General features: G+C 36.5%; 1 protein-coding gene across 2 annotated transcripts in view; it reads right to left on the reverse strand.

Annotated features, from left to right (window-relative positions):
* Positions 1-19,985, reverse strand: part of EPHA6 (EPH receptor A6) — a 1,223,915-nt gene that overhangs the window by 375,146 nt on the left and 828,784 nt on the right. For both annotated transcript variants that reach the window (XM_056806830.1, XM_056806831.1), the window contains 2 exons: positions 15,033-15,080; positions 14,452-14,614 (listed from right to left, as the gene is read on the reverse strand). In XM_056806830.1, coding sequence (XP_056662808.1) covers positions 14,452-14,614; positions 15,033-15,080 — 211 coding nt within the window. The remainder of the gene's footprint in view (positions 1-14,451; positions 14,615-15,032; positions 15,081-19,985) is intronic.

The following is a 19,985-nucleotide window of genomic DNA, read 5'->3' on the forward strand; positions in this document are numbered from 1 at the left end:
TAAAACCATCAGCAAACATCATCAGCAATGGGGATATATTTGAAGCCTTCTGAATGAGATCAGGAATGAAGCAAGGATGCCCATTATCACCTCTATTATTTAACAATTAACTAGAAACACTAGCTGTAGCAATTATAGAAGAAAAGAGAAATTGAAGGTATTAAAATAGGCAATGAAGAGATCAAGCTATCACTCTTTGCAAATGATATGATGGTCTACTTAAATAACTCCAGAGAATCAACCAAAAATATAGTTAAAATAATCAACACCTTTAGGAATGTTGCAGGATACAAAATAAATCCACATAAGTTATCAGCATTTCTATATATCTCCAACACAGCTCAGCAGCAAGAGTTAGAAGAAATTCCATTTAAAATCACTCTAGACAATATAAAATACTTAGGAATCTCCCGAGACAAACACAGGAACTATATGAACACAACTACAAAACACTCTCCACACAATTAAAACTAGATCTAAACAATTGGAAAAACATTGATTGCTCATGGGTGGGATGAGCTAACATAATAAAAATGACAATCCTACCCAAATTAATTTACTTATTTAATGCCATACCCATTGAACTACCAAAACTCTTCTTTACTGACATAGAAAAAAAAACCATAACAAAGTTCATTTGGAAGAACAAAAGATCAAGGATATTCAGGGAAATAATGAAAAAAAATGCAAAGGATGGAGGACTTGCAGTCCCATATCTCAAACTATACTATAAAGCAGTGATCATCAAAAATTTGGTACTGGCTAAGAGACAGAAAGGAGGATCAGTGGAACAGACTTCAGGTAAGTGACCTCAGCAAGACAGTCTATGACAAGTCCAAAGATCCCAACTTTTGGGACCAAAACCCACTATTTGATAAATTCTGCTGGGAAAATTGGAAGAGAGTTTGGGAGAGATCATGTTTGGATCAACACCTCACACCCTACACCAAGATAAACTCAGAATTGTTGAATGACTTGAATATAAAGAAGGAAAGTATAAGCAAATTAGGTGAACACAGAATTGTATACATGTCAGATTTTTGGGAAAGGAAAGACTTTAAAACCAAGCAAGGGCTCGAAAAAACCACAAAATGTAAAATCAATAATTTTGATTACATCAAATTAAAAAGTTTTTGTACAAGCAAAACCAATGCAACCACAATTAGAAGGGAAGCAACAAATTGGGAAAGAATCTTCATACCAAAGCCTCTGACAAAGGTATAATTACTCAACTTTATAAATATCTAAATACACTGTACAGAAAATCAATCCATTCTCCAATTGATAAATGGGCAAGGGAAATGAATACGCAATTTTCAGTTAAAGAAATCAAAACTATTAATAAGCACATGAAAAAGTATTTTAAATCTCTTATAATCAGAGAGATGCAAATCAAAACAACTCTTAGGTATCACCTCACATCTAGCAGATTAGCTAACAAGACAGCAAGGGAAAGTAATGAATGCTGGAGGGGATGTGGCAAAGTTGGGACATTAATTCATTGCTGGTGGAGTTGTGAATTGATCCAACTATTCTGGAGGGCAATTTGGAACTATGACGAAAGGGCACTAAAAGACTGTCTGCCCTTTGATCCAGCCATAACCCTGCTGAGTTTGTACCCCAAAGATATAATAAGGAAAAAAGACATGTACAAAAATATTCATAGCTGTGCTCTTTTTTTGGTGGCAAAAAAAAAATGGAAAATGAGGGGAATGCCCTTCAATTGGGGAATGTCTGAACAAATTGTGGTATATGTTGGTGATGGAATACTATTGTGCTCAAAGGAATAATGAACTGGAGGAATTCCATGGGGACTGGAATGACCTCCAGGAATTGATGCAGAGCAAAAGGAGCAGAACCAGTTACAATCGAACGTAATGGATTTCTCCATTAATGCCAATGCAGTGATCCTGAACAACTTGGAGGGATCTCTGAAAAAAGACACTATCCACATTCAGAAATAAAACTGTGGGAGTAGAAACATAGAAGAAAAACAATTGATTCATTATATGGGTCTAGGGGATATGGCTGTGGATGTAAACTCTAAATGATCATCCTGGTGCAAACACCAACAACATGGAAATAGGTTCTGATCAAGGACACAAGTAATACTCAATAAAATTACGCATCAGCTGTGTGAAGGGGGTTGAGAGGGAGTGGGAAGCTTCTGTGACTAGAAGACCTTTAAATTGGATTTTTGAATATTTGGACACTCCTCAAGCATCCAAACAAGGAATGCCCCTTTTATGAAAGAATAAACTGCTTCCTTATAAAACAAAATTCTTCCTTCCCAATGATATTTCTGACTTTCATTCTCATCTGATTGCAAGCAGGTATGGATAGATAAAAGTTTCATGTATTCCTCTTCTTCTTAGTTGACTCATAAATATGAAATTGGTCTTCTACTTGATTAATTCACTTTCTTTATTGCACTCTCAGGGTCATCCAGTCCCCTTTCTGCTTCACATTCTCCAATTAATAAGCATTCCAAAAATTCTGGCTGCCGTTAGTAATGATGTAGCTAATTTTGTCCTAGATAAATGAAGCAGCACAGATTGTGTTTCCACCAATCATCCAGATCAAGCATGACAGTTTTCCATTACAAGAATAAGTGGTCAAAAAGCTTTTAACAAAATACTAATTTTCAGGCAGCCAATCCAAAGTCTGCAAAGAAGTCACTGTATATAACAAACACTTTTCTTTTAACAAGGGGCAATTAAAATGTGTTAAAACCAAGAGAAAAGCATGGTCATATTAGATTTAAAAATATGGGTTGATATTTGAAAAATTATCATGGTCTTCATTGTGTTTTCTTTATATTTTAATATTAAATACAATTTTTTGATCAAGCAATAAACAAGCACTTGTTAAGTAACTGTCATATGACAGGCACTGTCTTAAGTGATGGGGACAGAAAGAAAGGCAAAAATCAATCCCTGTTCTCAAAGAGCTCACAGCTTAATGGGAGGGGACACCATGTAACCAAACTATTTATACACAAGATATATATAGGAAAAATGGACTCTTCCTAGAGGCTGGAACAAATGTTTAGTGAGTATAAGAAAGTTTTTTTTTTGGAAAAGAGAAAGGCAAGAGAGTTTCGAAAATAATGACTAACTGGTATTGAGGGAATATGAAAGTATGAGATAAGACTAGAAAAGTTGTTTGGAGATGGGCAGTGAAGGCATTGAATGATAGCAGCAACTTTAGTAGATTGATATAGGTTTTTCAGATTTATTTGTCTTTTATTTATTCATATCCATTGCCTTGTCGTATTCCACTTTGGGATAATGGGCACCATGTCATGTAGTATGACTTCAAGGAGAACCTTGGATTGTTTATCCTGGTAAAGATACCATTTGAGGGAACATGAACACTGTCTGGCTGAGAAGGGCTATCAGACAGAAGAGAGAGGTTGAGCCTGCTTTACTTGACTACAGGTAATAGATGCCTACCAGAACAATGACTGGAAGCCATAGAGATTTACTTGGGGTTAGATATAAGGAAACACTTCTAAGAAATTAGCTATCTAACAAATGGAATGGACTGCCTTGAGAGGTAAAGCATTTCCCATGGTCTTTAAGTGAAGACTTAAAGAATACAAATGAATGTTGAAGATGTTCTAGAAGAGTGTCTTTCCAAGTCTGAGATTCTGTGAAGTAGGCAAGGAAGAGACTTTTATGCAAAGGAGTGACATTATTAAAATAGTATTTTAGAAGATTATTCTATTGGTATGAGAAGCAACATAGGGTAGGAACTGATCCTAGAGTTAGGAGGACCTAGGTTCAAGTCCTACCTCTGATGCTTACTTGACTGTGTGATGAGAAAATTCATTTAAATTCTCTATGTCTCTGACAACTCTAAAGCTACAGAGAATTTGCTGATCTGAAATAGTAAAGGGAGTTATCTTACAAGAATGAAATTCCTGGTTAAAAAAAATCTATTTTGTAGGATAGATTTGTGGATTGGTTACGTTGGAAACATGATCCTGATCTATATATTATGTGAAACTATTTTTCTCTTTATTGCTGTTTAAAACATTTAAATGAAAAAATATGAAAATGAAATGAATGAAAATGAAAAAATGAAAAAGAAATAAAACATTTAAATTCCCTAAGACAAAAACAAAAAAAGTTAGACATGGGATGCATGTGGCCTACAATACTCCTAAGAATAGTAGGAACAAAATTAAAATATAATTGAGAAATCTTTAACAAAATAAATAAAAGCATAATAAAACATAATGTTACATTTTGGGCAATTAGGTGGCACAGTAGATAAAATGCAGGGTCTGGAGTCGGGAAGATTCATCTTCCTGAGTTCAAATCTAGCCTGACACTTTAACTAGGTGGGCAAGTTGCTTAATTGTGTTTGCCTCAGTTCTACATTTGTAAATTAATTGGAGAAGGAAATGTCAACCCATTCCAGTTTCTGGCAAGAAAACCACAAATAGGGCCATGAAGAGTCAGATATGACTGAAACTACTAAACAATAGCAAAGAAGTTACATTTTAAAACTAATTTGATATACTAATTGGTGGTCCCCATTTCTATTTAGTTTGATACCATTACTCTAAAAGGCAAAAACTGGCTAAATTTAAGAGATTTCTTTCTAAAATTAGAAACTGATTGAATTTAATCTTTATTTTTTTTGCTTATTTTCTCTGCCTTTCTGTGTATTTTTCTTTTGTTAAACAGAATCTAAGATTTAGTATTGAAAATGATTGCTAGTGATTGTAATTGACAATTTGGTTTCTAAAACTGTCACGTTTATCTCTTAGACATCATCATATTATGTGATACGACTCTCAGTGCCTTGTTAGTTTTTAGCTGATGTGGATTGATAATTTTTAAAATATTGGCTTTTTTGCTACAATATGACTTTAGATAGCTAAAGGAGGGATAGTGTATTAATAAAGCTAAAATTATAAAGTATAATTAGTCATTTTGGAGAGAATGGAAACTGCTACTTACATACTGAAAACTTTCTTAGGTCAGTAGAATTCCCTACAGGGTAGTAGAAGAGGTAAGTTCCTAATTAAGTGACAGCATAACAATTGTTCTCTTTAAATTTTGATCATAAAGTTAAACAGTTCACAAGCAAAATATCCCCCCTGAAGTTAGTAGCAGTCTAGAAGGTTTAGCTGGATTCATTGTGTTCATTTGGAATTGTATGTGTAAAACAATTGTTTCTACAAATCTGTTGTAGCTATTTCCCCCTGCTCCCCAAAGGATAAATTTGCAAACAAGATAACATTTTGATGGGGCATAACATTATAACAAGTGCTTTGCTGACTCTCCTCTTTATGCTATTATTTTTCTTGCCTTATTTCTTACATCCATATATAATTATAACAGATTATCTTTACTAAATTGCATCATATTAGAAAGTAATTTCATTCAGGTGTAGATTACTTTATTGGTGCTTTAGGAACTTTTGCTATTTCCTTGGTTCTCAATTGTTTTCTTAGAGATACAAGGAATCAGAAGCAGAAATAACAATCTCTGCAAAGCAGTTAGAATTTCCTTTTCTTTCATACGGGCAATACAAATCTGATGCAAATATGATTGGGATCTAGTATATGGTTAGTTTGTTCTTCACATTAAGAGCCTTCTTATTTATCAGATTATCTCTCTAGGGAGGGACAGCTCACAATCTTTGAGTATCCCTGTCTGAAATTGGTGGGAAGTTTTTCTTTCCATTAAAGCTTAGATCTATGCCTCTGTATCTTCCATCTGTTGTGTCCAGTTCTGCCTTCGGGACTAAGCTAAATAAATCTAATCTCTCTTCCACATGATAATATCTCTCTTCAAATATTTGAAGATAGCTATTTATAATGCCCTGCAATAACTATCCCCAGTTACTCCACCTGATCCTAATGCGGCACTTCCTCAAGGTTATTTACCATTCTAGTTCCCCTCCTATGGATGCTCTACAATTTATCATCGTCCTTCCTAAAATGTGGTACTTGAAAGCATCATATTTCAGATATGGTCTGATGAAGGCAGAGCATCATTGGAACCATCATCTCACTAGTTCTGGCCACTTAGCTTCTTAGAAATCTAAGGTCGTATTTTTGTCTACTACATCCTACTATTGATTCATATGAGCTAGCAGTCCATTAAAACCCTTGGATCATTTTCAGATGAATTGCTTTCTTGTTAAATCTTCTCCACTTTTGTACTCATAAAATAGTGCTCTGAGCATAACTGTAAGCCTTTGCGTTCATTCTTGTGACATTTTATGTAGTAAGATCGAACCCAAGCTTTTCGCCTATCTTTGTCTATATATCTATATAGCCTATCTATTTGGGGGAATCGATTCCACCCTCTGATAGGTTTGTTATTGCTTTCTACTTTGTGGCATCTGTAAACCCGACAAGCATGGATTCTGAGCCTTTATCTAAGCCTTTGGTAAGCACATTAAGCATCACAGAGACATGCATGGATCACTGCAGCTCTCCATTAAAGACTTCCTCCTTCCTCCTAAGTCAACATCAAACTATTGACTTCTGGTTCTTGCTTGAGCGCAGTCATCCAATGAGTTAAAAATTCATTTCTAGTTTACATCTTCTCATTTGTCCATTAGAATAGTATGAGATATTATCAAATGATTTATTGCAATAACATAAACTATATCTATAGCATTCTACTTATTTACTAGTTTAGTTAGTCAGTCAATAAATATTTATTAGGTGCCTACATGTGCCCAGGATCATCTCTATCACTGCGGATAGGCAAAGAAAGGCAAAAGATAGTCTTTGCTCTCAATGAATTCACAGTCTAATGGAAGAGACCACACACAAACCAATATGTTCAAACAAAATATAGATTAAAAATTGGAAGAAAGCATTAAGGTAAAAAGGATATTCTAGTAACTCTATCAGCAAAGAAATCATGTGTCTGGAATTTTTTCTTCTAAATGAATCTAACTGCATCTTTATTGTCATTGTTTTTGAAAGTTGCTGAGGTCAAACTGGCAATGAACTTCTTTGGATTTAGGTGTTTGAATCAGGGGTGCTTTTTTGTTGGCAGACACCCTGTATGTGAAGCCTTTCTAGCTTGGTAGGACCTGGAAGAATTCTCTCATGTCATCTTTGAGATCCTAGAAACTTCTCTCTACTGTGAGGAGACTTTAGTAGGGCTTAATGAAGAATAATAACTTTAAAAAATGGAATCAGACAATAAAGTCACATTTTCTCCTATAATAATACCCTAAATACGACCTATAAGTAGAGTAAAAATAGGACATTCTAACTACAGATATGAAGAAATTCAAAGTCTGTTTTACTTTTAACTGTAGAGGAGAAATGAGATATTATGAGAGTCACAGTTTCAAGTGTGGAATCTGGAATTACTTGAAGGGGGAAAAAACCTTGATGCATCTGACTACGTTTCAGACCATGACTATGTCAACTTTGATGTTTATTAAATCCCTTTCTAGTAAATCTTTTATTTTTTTGTTCAATCCAAATTATTGAACAAAGAACAACATTTTAGAACACATGGGAGGGATGAAATGGTCTGGAGCTTCTGAAGTTATGCAAAGGAATCACTGATTGGTTTTTTAAACACTTATGTAAGTGGTAGCAGCCCCTCAAATATTCTGATTGATGTGCCTGTAATGATTCTGGTGTCAGATCTAAGCAGATTCATTGGTTACATGCAATGAAATTCAAAAAATGCAATGTCAATCAATTAGCAAACCGCCCAAGCAAGCATTTTAGAAGCACTTTAGAAGCACATCAAAGACTCTGCTAGGTGTTGGGGATTAAAAGACCAAAGTGAAGACCACTGCTGTCAATGAGCTTACATTCTGCTAGTTAAAAGTGACCTGCTTCCAAGGCTGCTTTATTCTTCCAATCTTTTATGGGGGGGAGGGATGAAGACATGTAATTTCATGAGTGTAGCAACTATCTGTGTGGAAACTTCCTCCATCTAAAGCAGATGAACATCTTAAAAATTATAGCCATTCCTAAGACTTCCTGTTGTTCCAGGGCATCAGAATTTTAGTGACTTACCCATGGTGACAAAATGAGCAGGCAGTTCATGATCACACAGCTCCTCTCTACAGTGTCGTTATAACCGACATCGATTTTCAAGGGCCAACAAGAGGTGGGGTTTAATGCTCTGATATTGACATATCTTGCCATTGATTCCTTGAATAACCCTGACATTATCTCATCTCTCATGAAGTTTCAAGAACTTGGGCATTTCAATTTTACATAAGTTTGACCCCAACAGTTCATTTAACCTAATGGATAGTCCGAATCTGGACTTTAAATTTCTTTTAAATTTTTAATTCATTTTTTTTAACTAGGACCACTATGTGGCACCATATCCTACTCGCACCATTCCCCACCCCAACATCTCATAGACCTACTAGTGGTTTACCATAATAGAATTCAAATAGTAACAATATGTCATAAAACTTCCAATAATAAGCAATAGAATAATAATAGCATATGAGGGACAGCATAGAAATAAATGTGGCTTTTGAATCAGATGGGCTAGGCTTAGATCATAAACTCTCTTCACCTAAATAGGAATTGGGCTATAATAGTGGATAAAACACTGGATAAAAAATTGGCAAAGGCTTAGTTAGAATTCTGTCTCTTTTATTTATGCCTTGTTGGAAAGCTTTGGTGAGTCATTTCATTCCTTAGTTGAAAAATGAGGACTAGCTGGACTAGATGGTATCTAACATCTTTTTCAGCTCTAGATCTATTATCTAAGAAGTGATGGCTCAGAAAATCCAGAGCAGATGCTGCAGGTACCAAAGCCTGAAGCAGAGATTAGAACCTTTCTCTGGGACACCAATTCCCCACTGCCCTTTAGGCACTCTAAAGCTTTAAGCCTCAGAGCACTTTTCACATACTATATTCTGAAATCATTCCCTGTCCTCTCCTGCTGTCACCCATAAAGAAAATGCTCAGGAGAAAAGGGAAGATGGAGAGCAGTAGACAGTTTAAAAATAATTGGCTATGACATCTTCCCTCTAAGAAGTTTAAAAATATCTTCCTTCTAGTTTATATAGAGAAAACTTTGAACTCTGAAAATTAGTGCTATAAACTGCAATTATAAGTGGGGCACAGAATTTGTACTCAAATCTATAGGATTAAAGATCAATTTGGAAGTACTACATGATTCTAAGGGGCAGTTAGGTGGCACAATGGCTAGAGCACCAGGTCTGGAGTCAGGAAGAACTAAGTTTAAATCTGATCTCATATACTTACAAGCTGTAGGACCTGGGGCAATTCACTTAACCCTGTTTGCCTCAGTTTTCTCATCTGTAAAATGAGCTGGAGAAATACATGACATACCACTCCACGAATATTTGCTAAGGAAACCCCAAATGGGGTTACAAAGAGTTGGACACAACTGAAAATGTCTGAAAAACCAAGATGTTTGTGAATGGTTATATGGACTTCTTCTAGTAACTTTCCACTGAGCTTTGAAATACCTAGATAAATTAATTCGGAAAAGAAGTGCTCTGGAGTAAATCAGATTTCATTGTTTGTCTCCTTACCTTTTGTCACGTTCTTTTTTTGAGTTTGGTGATAAATAACATTGGCCAAGGCTGGTATCTACTATAGTAGTACATCAATCTGATGGGTGACATGTGAGTAATGGTACCACAGGAGAGCTTGGCCAATCAGGGAAAGGAAGAGCCAATTCTAGTGCCCAAGGATATTGAACTAAGTAAACTTGGCTTTTTTCCCTTTTCTGAGACTCTTTTTTTTTCCTTTTAAGTTTAGGATTTAACTTAAGTCCTTTTTTGATGTAGCTGTTTCTCTCATGGCATCTAGCCAAATGGACATTTCCTTTTGTTTCAGTGTCCTGGCCACAGACTTTTTCATTAATCTGAAAAAGAGCTAGGCAATGTGGTATAGTGGATAGAATACTGGACTTAGAGTCAGGAAGACCTAAGTTCAAATCCTGCTTCAGATAGGGACTAGCTGTGTGGTCATGAGCAAATCACGTAACTGCTCAAATTTGGTCTCCTCTCTGAGAAATGTGAAGTAGCAAAACTTAAAATCTACATATATTTTTGTCACTATTTCTACTATTGCTGCTACTGCTCCACTGTCAGTGAAAAGGAGATAATTACCATCAAGACCACATCAGACCTTTGGAGACGACTTCTATAGGCAGTCCAACAACCAAAAATAGCACAAAATGACCAAAGCATCTCCCAATCTCCAAGAAAGCTAAGCAGTAACAGATCTGATGAAGCCATTGACAGACACATTGTGGCCTTGACTTGTCTTCAGTTTATATGCACAAGTGGAAGGCTAAAGAGCCAAGCAATATCTGAGCAGAAGATAGCATCTGTAGGACAGATCCATACATTTCCACAAATGGTAGTATGTACTCTGAGTTTCATATGGAGGAAACAGGTCCAAATGGAATTGAATTTATTTTTCAGCAATAGTCTGGGGCTTCCTATACTTGGGCTTTAGGCAGATAAAGCACCCACAGGTAAGGAAAACTGGTATCTGCTGTGTTTCTTTACTTGTACTTGTGATTGGATTTATTCCCCATCTCCCTCATTTAGGGTCAGTCACTGTTACAGTGACTGAATTCTGCAATACCACAGTTGACCAGAACTCTGGTATTATGGGTTTTCAGAGCACACAGAGATAAATTATTAGAGAAAACCAGCAGAATATTGGAATAATCTGACCTTTGATCAGTTACTCAAATGAAACATTTTCCTCTACATTTACTACTGATTTCAATTGCCAAATTCAATGATCTTTTCTTTGTTTTCCTTCTGGAAATCCTTCTGGACCACCTCCAGCATTTGATGTGTATCATACTTCTTTCCAGGATATTCTCTCATTTCTGGATTTTTTGTTAGGCTTCGCTGTGTCCTTTGATGCTTCATCATCCATATCCCTGACTCTAAAATGTAGAAGTTCCCCAAGGTCCTAACCCAAGTCCTCTCCTCTTTTCTCTGTATACTCTTTCTTGGCTTTATTAATCCTTTCTGAGAAGATGACTCCCAAATCTAGATAGTTCTAGCTTATAACGTGAGTTCTAGTCACACTTCACCAAATGCCTGTTGTACACTTAAAGCTAAATGCAGTGGAGCCATCTCAAAACAGTGTCCAAAATAAAAATCTATCCCATTTCCCAGCCTTCCCCATCTTTCCAGTCAACCAGCTTTACAGCCTCAGAATGACTTCTTCATTTTCTTTCACCTTTGTACCCAATCAGTTGCTAAATCATGTACAATTTACCTCCATTACATCTTTTGCATTCATTTCCCTCTCTGCACTGACATAATAACCCCATCCCAGTCCAGGCCTTTATAACCTGTCATCTGAACTATTACAATCATCCCTTAATTGTTCTGCCTACTTTATGTCTTTATTATCGTCACTCTTTTCTTTAGATGGCAGCCAAAGCTATTTTTCTAATGTGCAAATTTGACCAATTCACTCTCATACTTAATAAAATCCACTATTTCCCTAATACAGAATTAAGTTTATAGTTAGCTAGTATATACTATAAGGATTCCTAAAACTTTACTCATATTTTACCAGTATAGCAACCCTGGAAAGCAGGTGCTTTAGTATTTTACAGATGAAGACACTGAAGCAGCAGAAGTGACTTGCCCAGGGTCCTACAACTAAGTGTCTAGTACAGATTTGAACTCTTCTGGCTTTCTATCCACCATGTCATCTAGATTACCAAACAAGTAGGTTCCACCTGTGATGAGACAATACTACAATACATTGCATGCATCCCAGTGGCATTTATTGATCATGCTTTCCCCTGGCCAAGTGTTGTTGTAGGTTTCCATAACTGGAGTTCCATTTAGGCACAAGAAATCTATGTCACCAGAAAAGCCATTTACTTTCTTCTAGAAAAGACATGGAGAGATGCATCCCTAGAGGGTGTGTGTAGCTTTTTGATAGTCTATCTTCTCCAGTCTATCTTTTCCCTTCTCCAGAGAAGGGAAAAGGATATTTCCTGACAAGTAAAACTTTTCCTGCCATCATTTGCAACTTTTTGTGCCAAGAAATAGGAAGGTCCAGAGTGATGACAGAGTATTCTCAGGAATCTGTAACAATTAACTCCCACTTGGTGAAAGGGAATTATTACACAAGGATTATTGTGTGCATCATCCTTCTCCAGGCAAAGCAGAAGTATTTGTTTTCCACCTTTCAATCAAGGGACACTTAGAAACTTCTCTAGTCACAATTTTTCTCTCATAAAGGTTGAAGGTAAAGATGCAACTATTTATTAAAGAGATGACAAACTGCAGGAAAGGGCTGGCATGTTGACTCAAGTTTGCAGAAGATGGCAGAATGGTAGGGTGAATAAAGGGCGAGCATTAGGATCAAAAGACCTTAGTTCTAGTCCTATAATGGACACATATGAGCTATGCTATCCAAGACAAGCATTTAACCTCTTATTGCCACACCCACCAACTCTAAGGCTTTAAGTTAAAAATGAGCTCACTAGAGTTTAGATTTACAGATGGGAGGCCCCATAGAGGCTCTCTAGCCCAAACTTCTCATTTTTTTAAACCTTTACTTTCTGTCTTATAATCACTACTATGTATTGGTTCCAAGTCAGAAGAGAGATAAAGGTTAGGCAATGGGGGTTCAGTGACTTGCCCAGGGTCACACAGCTAGAAAGTATCTGAATCCAGATTTGAACCCAGGACCTCCCATCTCTAGGTCTGGCTCTCAATTCACTGAGCCACCCACCTGAACCCTCAAACTTCTCATTTTGAAGAGGGAGAATTGGAGTTAAGGCAATTGCCAAAGTAGTAAGAGACAGGAAGTTGGGCATCTAAGTCCAGAGCTTGTGCTCTTTCCACTCAATCATGAAGCTGCTGATTTCATTTGGGAGAGGGAGGAAGTTTTTTCACCTGGAGTCTCCTACTCTAAAAAAATTCATAGGTCTACATTAAATAATCAAGAAGCACTTATAATCACGTAAATCTACAAATCTTTATTCCATACCCATTTGTGAAGACATGTGAGTATTTTTTCTATGCTTTAATAACCATAAAACAGTAATTATTTCAGTTTGAAGTTCAGATTTATCATAAAATTATTGGCATGAGAACTCTAAAGAGGTAAATAGCAAAAGGCACACAGGTTATCTCCATAGCACTGAGATTATTTTATGAAATAAAGAAAGGGGAGAGAGAGATAGAGAGAGAGAGAGAGAGAGAGAGAGAGAGAGAGAGACAGACAGAGACAGAGAGAGACAGAGACAGAGACAGAGAGACAGAGACAGAGACAGAGAGAGCAAGAGAGAGAAACAGAGAGAGACAGAGACAGAGACAGAGACACAGAGACACAGAGAGACAGAGACAGAGAGAGACAGAGAGAGAAAGAGAGCAAGAGAGTGAGAGAGTGAGACAGAGACAGAGAGAGACAGAGAGAGAGAAAGAGAGAGCAAGAGAGAGAGAGCAAGAGAGAGAGATAGTGAGAGAGAGACAGAGAGACAGAGACAGAGACAGAGAGAAACAGAGAGAGAGAGACAGAGAGAGAGAGAGAGAGAGAGACAGACAGAGAGAGACAGAGAGAGACACAGAGAGACACACAGAGAGAGAGAGAGAAGTAAAAGTAAAAAGAAAAGAAAAGAAAAAAGAGCAATAGTGCCAGGACTGAAATTGGTAAGGATTACTGGCTCCAAGTTTCGCTTTCACTCATAGTCCTGGAACACGCTCTTCTATTGATTACCCAATCTGTTTTTCAGTCCAGCGAGACAATTGAGCATCACTTTAGTTTAGATATAAGACCAAGTACCTCTACTATAGCCTGCTTGAAATATTTCCTGTGTGTTTAATTCTTGAACCAATAATGTAGAAATGGTTGTGTTCATTGAGATGAATGAGCTAACAAACACTGGCCGCGTAATAGAGAACCACCTCCTTCAATCACGCTCCTCTTTTGGCACGCTCTCCCAAGCTTTCGATGGGACTATGATACGCTGCGAGTGCTAGAACATGAGTACCCTTGCTTTAGGGTCTTTCTAGTTCATGATACAGAGAATCATGGATTTAAAGCTAAAAGGGATGATAGAGGCCATTTTGCTTAATTTCTTTGTTTTAGAGATGAAGACTTTGAGACTCAAAGAGGTAAAGTGAGGAGCCCAAGACCATGCAAGTATTCGGCTAAAGAGATGAGTTTGGAACCCTGGTCCTTTGTCTACAAATCCAGGATTCCTTCTTGTGTATGACACACTTGTAGCACCACCTATAAAGGAAATGGAACTTGACTTGGCATTTGGCTGAAAGTTTCGGCCAGCAAAGCACTTTATGCTGGATGATGTGATCCTATGACTTATGGACGGAAGCCCGCATGCCGGAATTCGCATGAAGACAAACGTATTTGAGGAGAAAGAGTGGCTTTTCAGATGTGTGGACACGCCAGGAGGCTACTGAGTTGACCTTCCCGTTGATGGCCCTGTGAGAACTTACTTTCATCTCCTGTTTCAAATTCAAACTTCTGACTGTAGCCACTGTATCCCGCAGCGGTCCTCACTCGGATGTGAAATATGTATTTGGTGGCTGGCTTGAGACCTGTGATGATAACGCTCGGAGCCTTGGACCTTGTAGAAGAATAGCTGAGCTGTTCATGCTCCTAGGGAAGAGGGGAAAAAGACAGAAGACACAAAACGGGATTATGTTAGTTTTTCATGAGTCACTTTCCAAAGCAAAGCTCAGCCGGGTCATTCTGTGAATGTTAAGATCAAACACGGTGCAAGCATGGTTTTCTGTTACTTGGCAATTTGCTATCATCATGATGTGTATGGCATGGCCTTGATTTGGAGATGTGTTAAGAAAGCTGATATCATTGCACATAAAAATGTTCACTGCATTTTCGGTGGGGTGAGCTGGATTTGTAGTCTTCACAAAGGATGGGGTTAGTGTGAGAGCATGTTCAAACATAATGGTAACTACAGGAAATAGGCAGAATGGGCAACTGAGGAAATCAATCAAAACTGGCAGAGAAAAAAAAAAAGGATAAATGTGGGAGAATTGAAGGACCCGCTACTCACTTCTACCCTCAGGTAGTGCCAAAATGCCGGCGCTATCCGTGGGTAGACCTGTGGGTAAAAGGAAAAATCAATTAATTTTTATCAATTGGAAAACTTCTTCCCTGAGCTAATTGCTTTACTTCTGAACTTATTTCTCTCCAGCTGACAAGAGTTGTAGGTACTTAGTTTGGACACAGAACAATGAAAATAATATCCCTGTGGAAAAACTGTTCTCTCACCCATGAGTGTGGACATTTTCAAGATTTGCAAGTTAAGTGGTCAATCGGAGGGCAGATGGTTTCTTTTTTGGAAATCCATCTTATGAAGAACAATTGAACGATGACTTACCTGTGGTCACAAAGTGAATCAGGAGCAGGGCTGGAGACTTTCGTCCCAGGCTCCTGTCTTAATTGCTAAATAGCCTTGTCCTTCTTATCTCACTAAAAGATAATCAATTTGCTAAATCATTCTGCTGGGTTTGATTCAAGGACTTAAACTTATCTGGCTACAGACTCAGAACAGAACATTCGATTTCATTTGTCCATATCTGAGTTGATAGTGAATAAAGGAGTAAAGGCATCATTAGTGTTTGAAAAAGATATTTTTCCTACTCTTTTGCTTCAGTCTTTATTTATTTTTAATATGGAACCTGAAATATGGTTATGAGTTTGGATGGATAACTCATTCAAATTGAGAGCCAGACTTATTTAAAGTTTCCTTCAGAATTTTCTTCATGGGTCAAAGGAGATGTTATCCAGGGCAAAAAGGGAATACTACATGGAACATACATACAATGTTAGAATAATTTTGATATAATGCTTAATACTGGGAATTTTAAAAGCATTTGCCACAAAAATAAATTCAGGAATAAAATTTAAAAGAAGGAAAACCCCCAGTTAAAATCTATGCATGGCATTTATTTATTTATTCTGTGGTTATATTTCAAGTCTCTATAATTGCCATAAGGATCTCATCTGACTGTCTCCTGCCTTTTTGCATTTGAACAAACCATTTCCCACACTTGAATAGAATCCCTTTTCCCCCACCTCCATCCAAATCCTTTAAGACAGTGCTAAAATACCACTTTATCTATGAAGCCTTTCTCTCCTAACTGAAGTGATCCATCCCAAATACAAAGATTTCATATAATGATAACTCATGTTTCCATACCACTTTAGGATTTGTAATGAGTTTTCCTTATAACAGTCCTAAAAATCTATAATGTCATTATTTTTTACCACCATTACAGATGAAAAACACAAGATACAAATAGGTTAAGAGACTTAGTTCCCTGGGAGGAAAGACCAATAAATGTCAGAGCTAAAGTTTATAAGTAATTCTTCCAACTCCAAAATCAAGGTTCTATCTGCCATAACATGATGCCACTGATACTAATTTTTACTTCTCTGGGCACTTAACAATTTTCTTTCTTGGATTATAATCATTTGAACACAATTCACATCTTGTTTCCACTATAGCATAAGTTCCTTGAGAATATTTATTTTTTGTGTATTCAACTCTGTATACAGAAGGTATATACCTTCTGTATACAAACATATATATATATATATATATTTGTTAGTTACATTGAACTCTCAGTATGTTTTTAAATAATTAACCTTGAATTGCACTTATGGTTCGAACATTATTTAAATAAAAAGATCAAGTAAAGTTGTGGGCCATGGTGGCTCCCACCAATAATCTCAGTTACCTAGGAGACTGCAAGTGGTGGATATCTTGAGTAAATTAAATTGTAATAAGCTTAGTCAATCCCAAATCCACACTAAATTTGCCATTACTAACTTGACCATTATCTCCATTCAATGCTGGATGGATACCACCCGGGGATCTGAACCCAAGAGCCTTTGGAAAATCAGTGTTTCCTGCCCAATATCAAATGGCCCAGTAACAGAAATAGATAAGATTTTATCAATAAAAATGATATTAAAGAAGGGACATTAACAATTCCTTTTCTCTTGTACCCTAAGGATTCTGAGATGCTTTAATCTGATTTTGTAGCTGAAACCTTCCATGCCTCCTTTGTTAGAATGTGAGCTCCTTAATAGCAAAGAGTGTTTTGTTTTTTTCCCATTTCAATCAATTGTCAATCATTTTCTTAACTCTTCTTTACTTTGTTGTCACCTTTATCACTCTTTCCTCCTTGATATTCTTTTTTCTCTGGGTTTTTGACTCTCATATCTCAGAGTTCTCTTACCTATCTGATTTTGCTTTCTTAGCCTCTTTTGGTGGATCTTCATTGATAAAATATCCTCTAACTATGGCTACCTCTTGATATTCTGTTTCTGGGATGCTTCTATATTCTATTTCAACTTGGGGATCTCATCATCTTCTATAACTTAATTCAATGGATAATCAATCAATAAACATTTATCAAATGCTTATTGTATCCAGACATTGACTAAGTGTTGAGGATACACACACACACACACACACACGCACATATATATATATATATATATATATATATATATATATATATATATATATATATATGGTTAATATGAAATACTTATTACAGTTAAAGAACTAGATCTAAGACAGGGTCTGAAAGGCTTCCAATAAAAGATGAGATTTTAGTTAGGTATTAAAAGAAGCCAATAAGTGGATCTGAGGAGGGAGAACAATACAGACATGGGGAACAGACAGAGAAAATGTTCAGAATCAAGAGATTGGAGTGTCTTATTCATGGAATAGCCAGGAGGCCAGTGTTACTGGAATGAATATGGAGCAAAGATACCTCTGGAATGATACAAGTTGAATGCCAAACACACTATTTTGGCAATTAACAGATCATTTGTAATGGAGAGAGCAGTTTTAGTCGAATGATAAGACTCAAAGCTAGATTGTAAGGAAGAGAGGGAAAACGGAGAAAATCGAAGCACTTTTATGTCTTTTCAAGCAAAATGTCTACAAAGCAAAAAAAGATGTGATTGTAGTTAGCAATGATGGAAAGATTAAGTAAAATTTTTTCCATCTACATGATGGTTATTGTTAAATCTACCTGCCCTGCCTCAACATCTCTACTAATCTCTAACTTTGTGTCTCTAACTACCTCCCAGATATCTTGAATGTGGCATAAATATCTTAAATTAAACGTAGCACCATTCTCCTAAGTTCCTTGGCTTGCTTACAATTTAGGCATCATCCTGGATTCCTCATTGTCTCTTACTCTCATATCCATCTGTTTCCTAGTCAGGTGGATTTCACCTTTGCAATATCTTTCTAATACACCACTTTCTCCTCCCTCATCACCTCATTGGTGATTGAGTCATTGAAATTGCTTGCTGGGTAGGTCCGCCTGCCTCAAGCCTCTCTGCACTATAATCTGTCTTCTATTCAAGCCATCAAAGTGATTTTCTTTTCTTTTTCTTTTTTCTTCCTAATTGTACAAAACTAAACAAGTATTTCCACATACAAAGAAAAAGAAGATAATACACAAATGAAACCACAAATCTCCTATGCATTTAGCTTATATTTCTTCATATACATAATAAATCCAAACCACTAGTGTTCCAGCTCCTCCTTCCCTTCTCCACATCACAAAGATCCTCAAGTTGGCCAACATGTACACATAAATTTAGTCTTTCATATTTCAGTTTTCTGTTCACTTTATGGAGGTAACCTACACAGTTTATTCTTCTAGGAGTAATCCTGTGGTTGTTTATAATGTTCTCCCCTCTACTCATTTGCTATTCATTATCTCACGTAGTTATTTCCAATTTTTTTAGAGACCAGTCTGTTCATCATTTCTTATGGTGCAGTAGTATTTTTTCACAATCATATACTACAATTTGTTTAACCATTCCCAGTTGATGGGCACCCCCTCAGGTTCCATGTCCTTGTCACCACAAAGAGATCTGCTATAAATATTTTGGAACATATGGATTCTTGTCTTCTTTCCCTGATCTCATTGGGAAACAGATCAAACAAAGGTATTGTTGGATCAAAGGTTATACCCAGTTTTATAAATCTCTGGGTATAATTCCAAATTGCTCTCCAAAATGGTTGGATCAGCTCACAGCTCCACCAACAATGCATTAGAGTCCCTGTTTTTCCACATTCCCGCCAACATTTGTCACTTTGCCTTTTTGACATTTTAGCCAATCTGATCAGTGTGAGGTGATGTCATTTCTCTAATCTGTAATTATTTGAAGCATTTTGTTATACATATCAATATGTAGTTTTGGTTTCTTCTGAAAATTGCTTATATCTTTTGCTCATTTATCAATTGGGGGATGGCTATCATTCTTATAAATTTGACAAAGTTCTCTATATATTTTAGATCTAAGACTTCTATCTGAAAGGCTGTTTATAAATTTTATTTCTCAATTTTTCATGTTCTTTCTGATCTTGGCAGAATTTATTAAAAAATACTTTTCAACTTAATGTACTCAAAATTATCCATTTAACTTTTTACAATGATTTCTTTTTCTTGTTGACTCATCCATAAATTTGATAGGTGATATGTTCCCTGTTCTACTTTACTTATGTTATTTCCTTTTACATCTAGATCATGTATCCATTTGGCTTTTATCTTAGTGAATGGTGTAAGATATTGCTCAATACCAAGTTTCTGCCAAACTACTTTCCAATTTTCTTCACACTTTTTATCAAACTGCACCAACATGATTTTCCAAAAGCTCAAGTCTGACCATGTCATACTTCTACTAAATGAACTCCAGATATTTCCTGTTTACCTCCAAATTCAATTACAAAACCCTATGACATTCAAAATCCTCCATAACCTTTCTATTCTTCTTATATCTGATTCTCTGACCCATACTCTTTGATCCGGCCATACTGGCTTCCTTCTTGTTCCAGGAATAAGACATTGCCTCTCTCTGTTTCTGACATTTTCTCTATTTCCCATGCCTGGATTTTTCTCTCTCCTCAATTCTACCTACTTATATCCTCTGTTTAAGAGCCAAATAAATGTTTAGAGGAACACTTTCC

This window comes from Monodelphis domestica, chromosome 8 (assembly GCF_027887165.1).
Source record: "Monodelphis domestica isolate mMonDom1 chromosome 8, mMonDom1.pri, whole genome shotgun sequence".
Lineage (NCBI taxonomy): Eukaryota > Metazoa > Chordata > Mammalia > Didelphimorphia > Didelphidae > Monodelphis > Monodelphis domestica.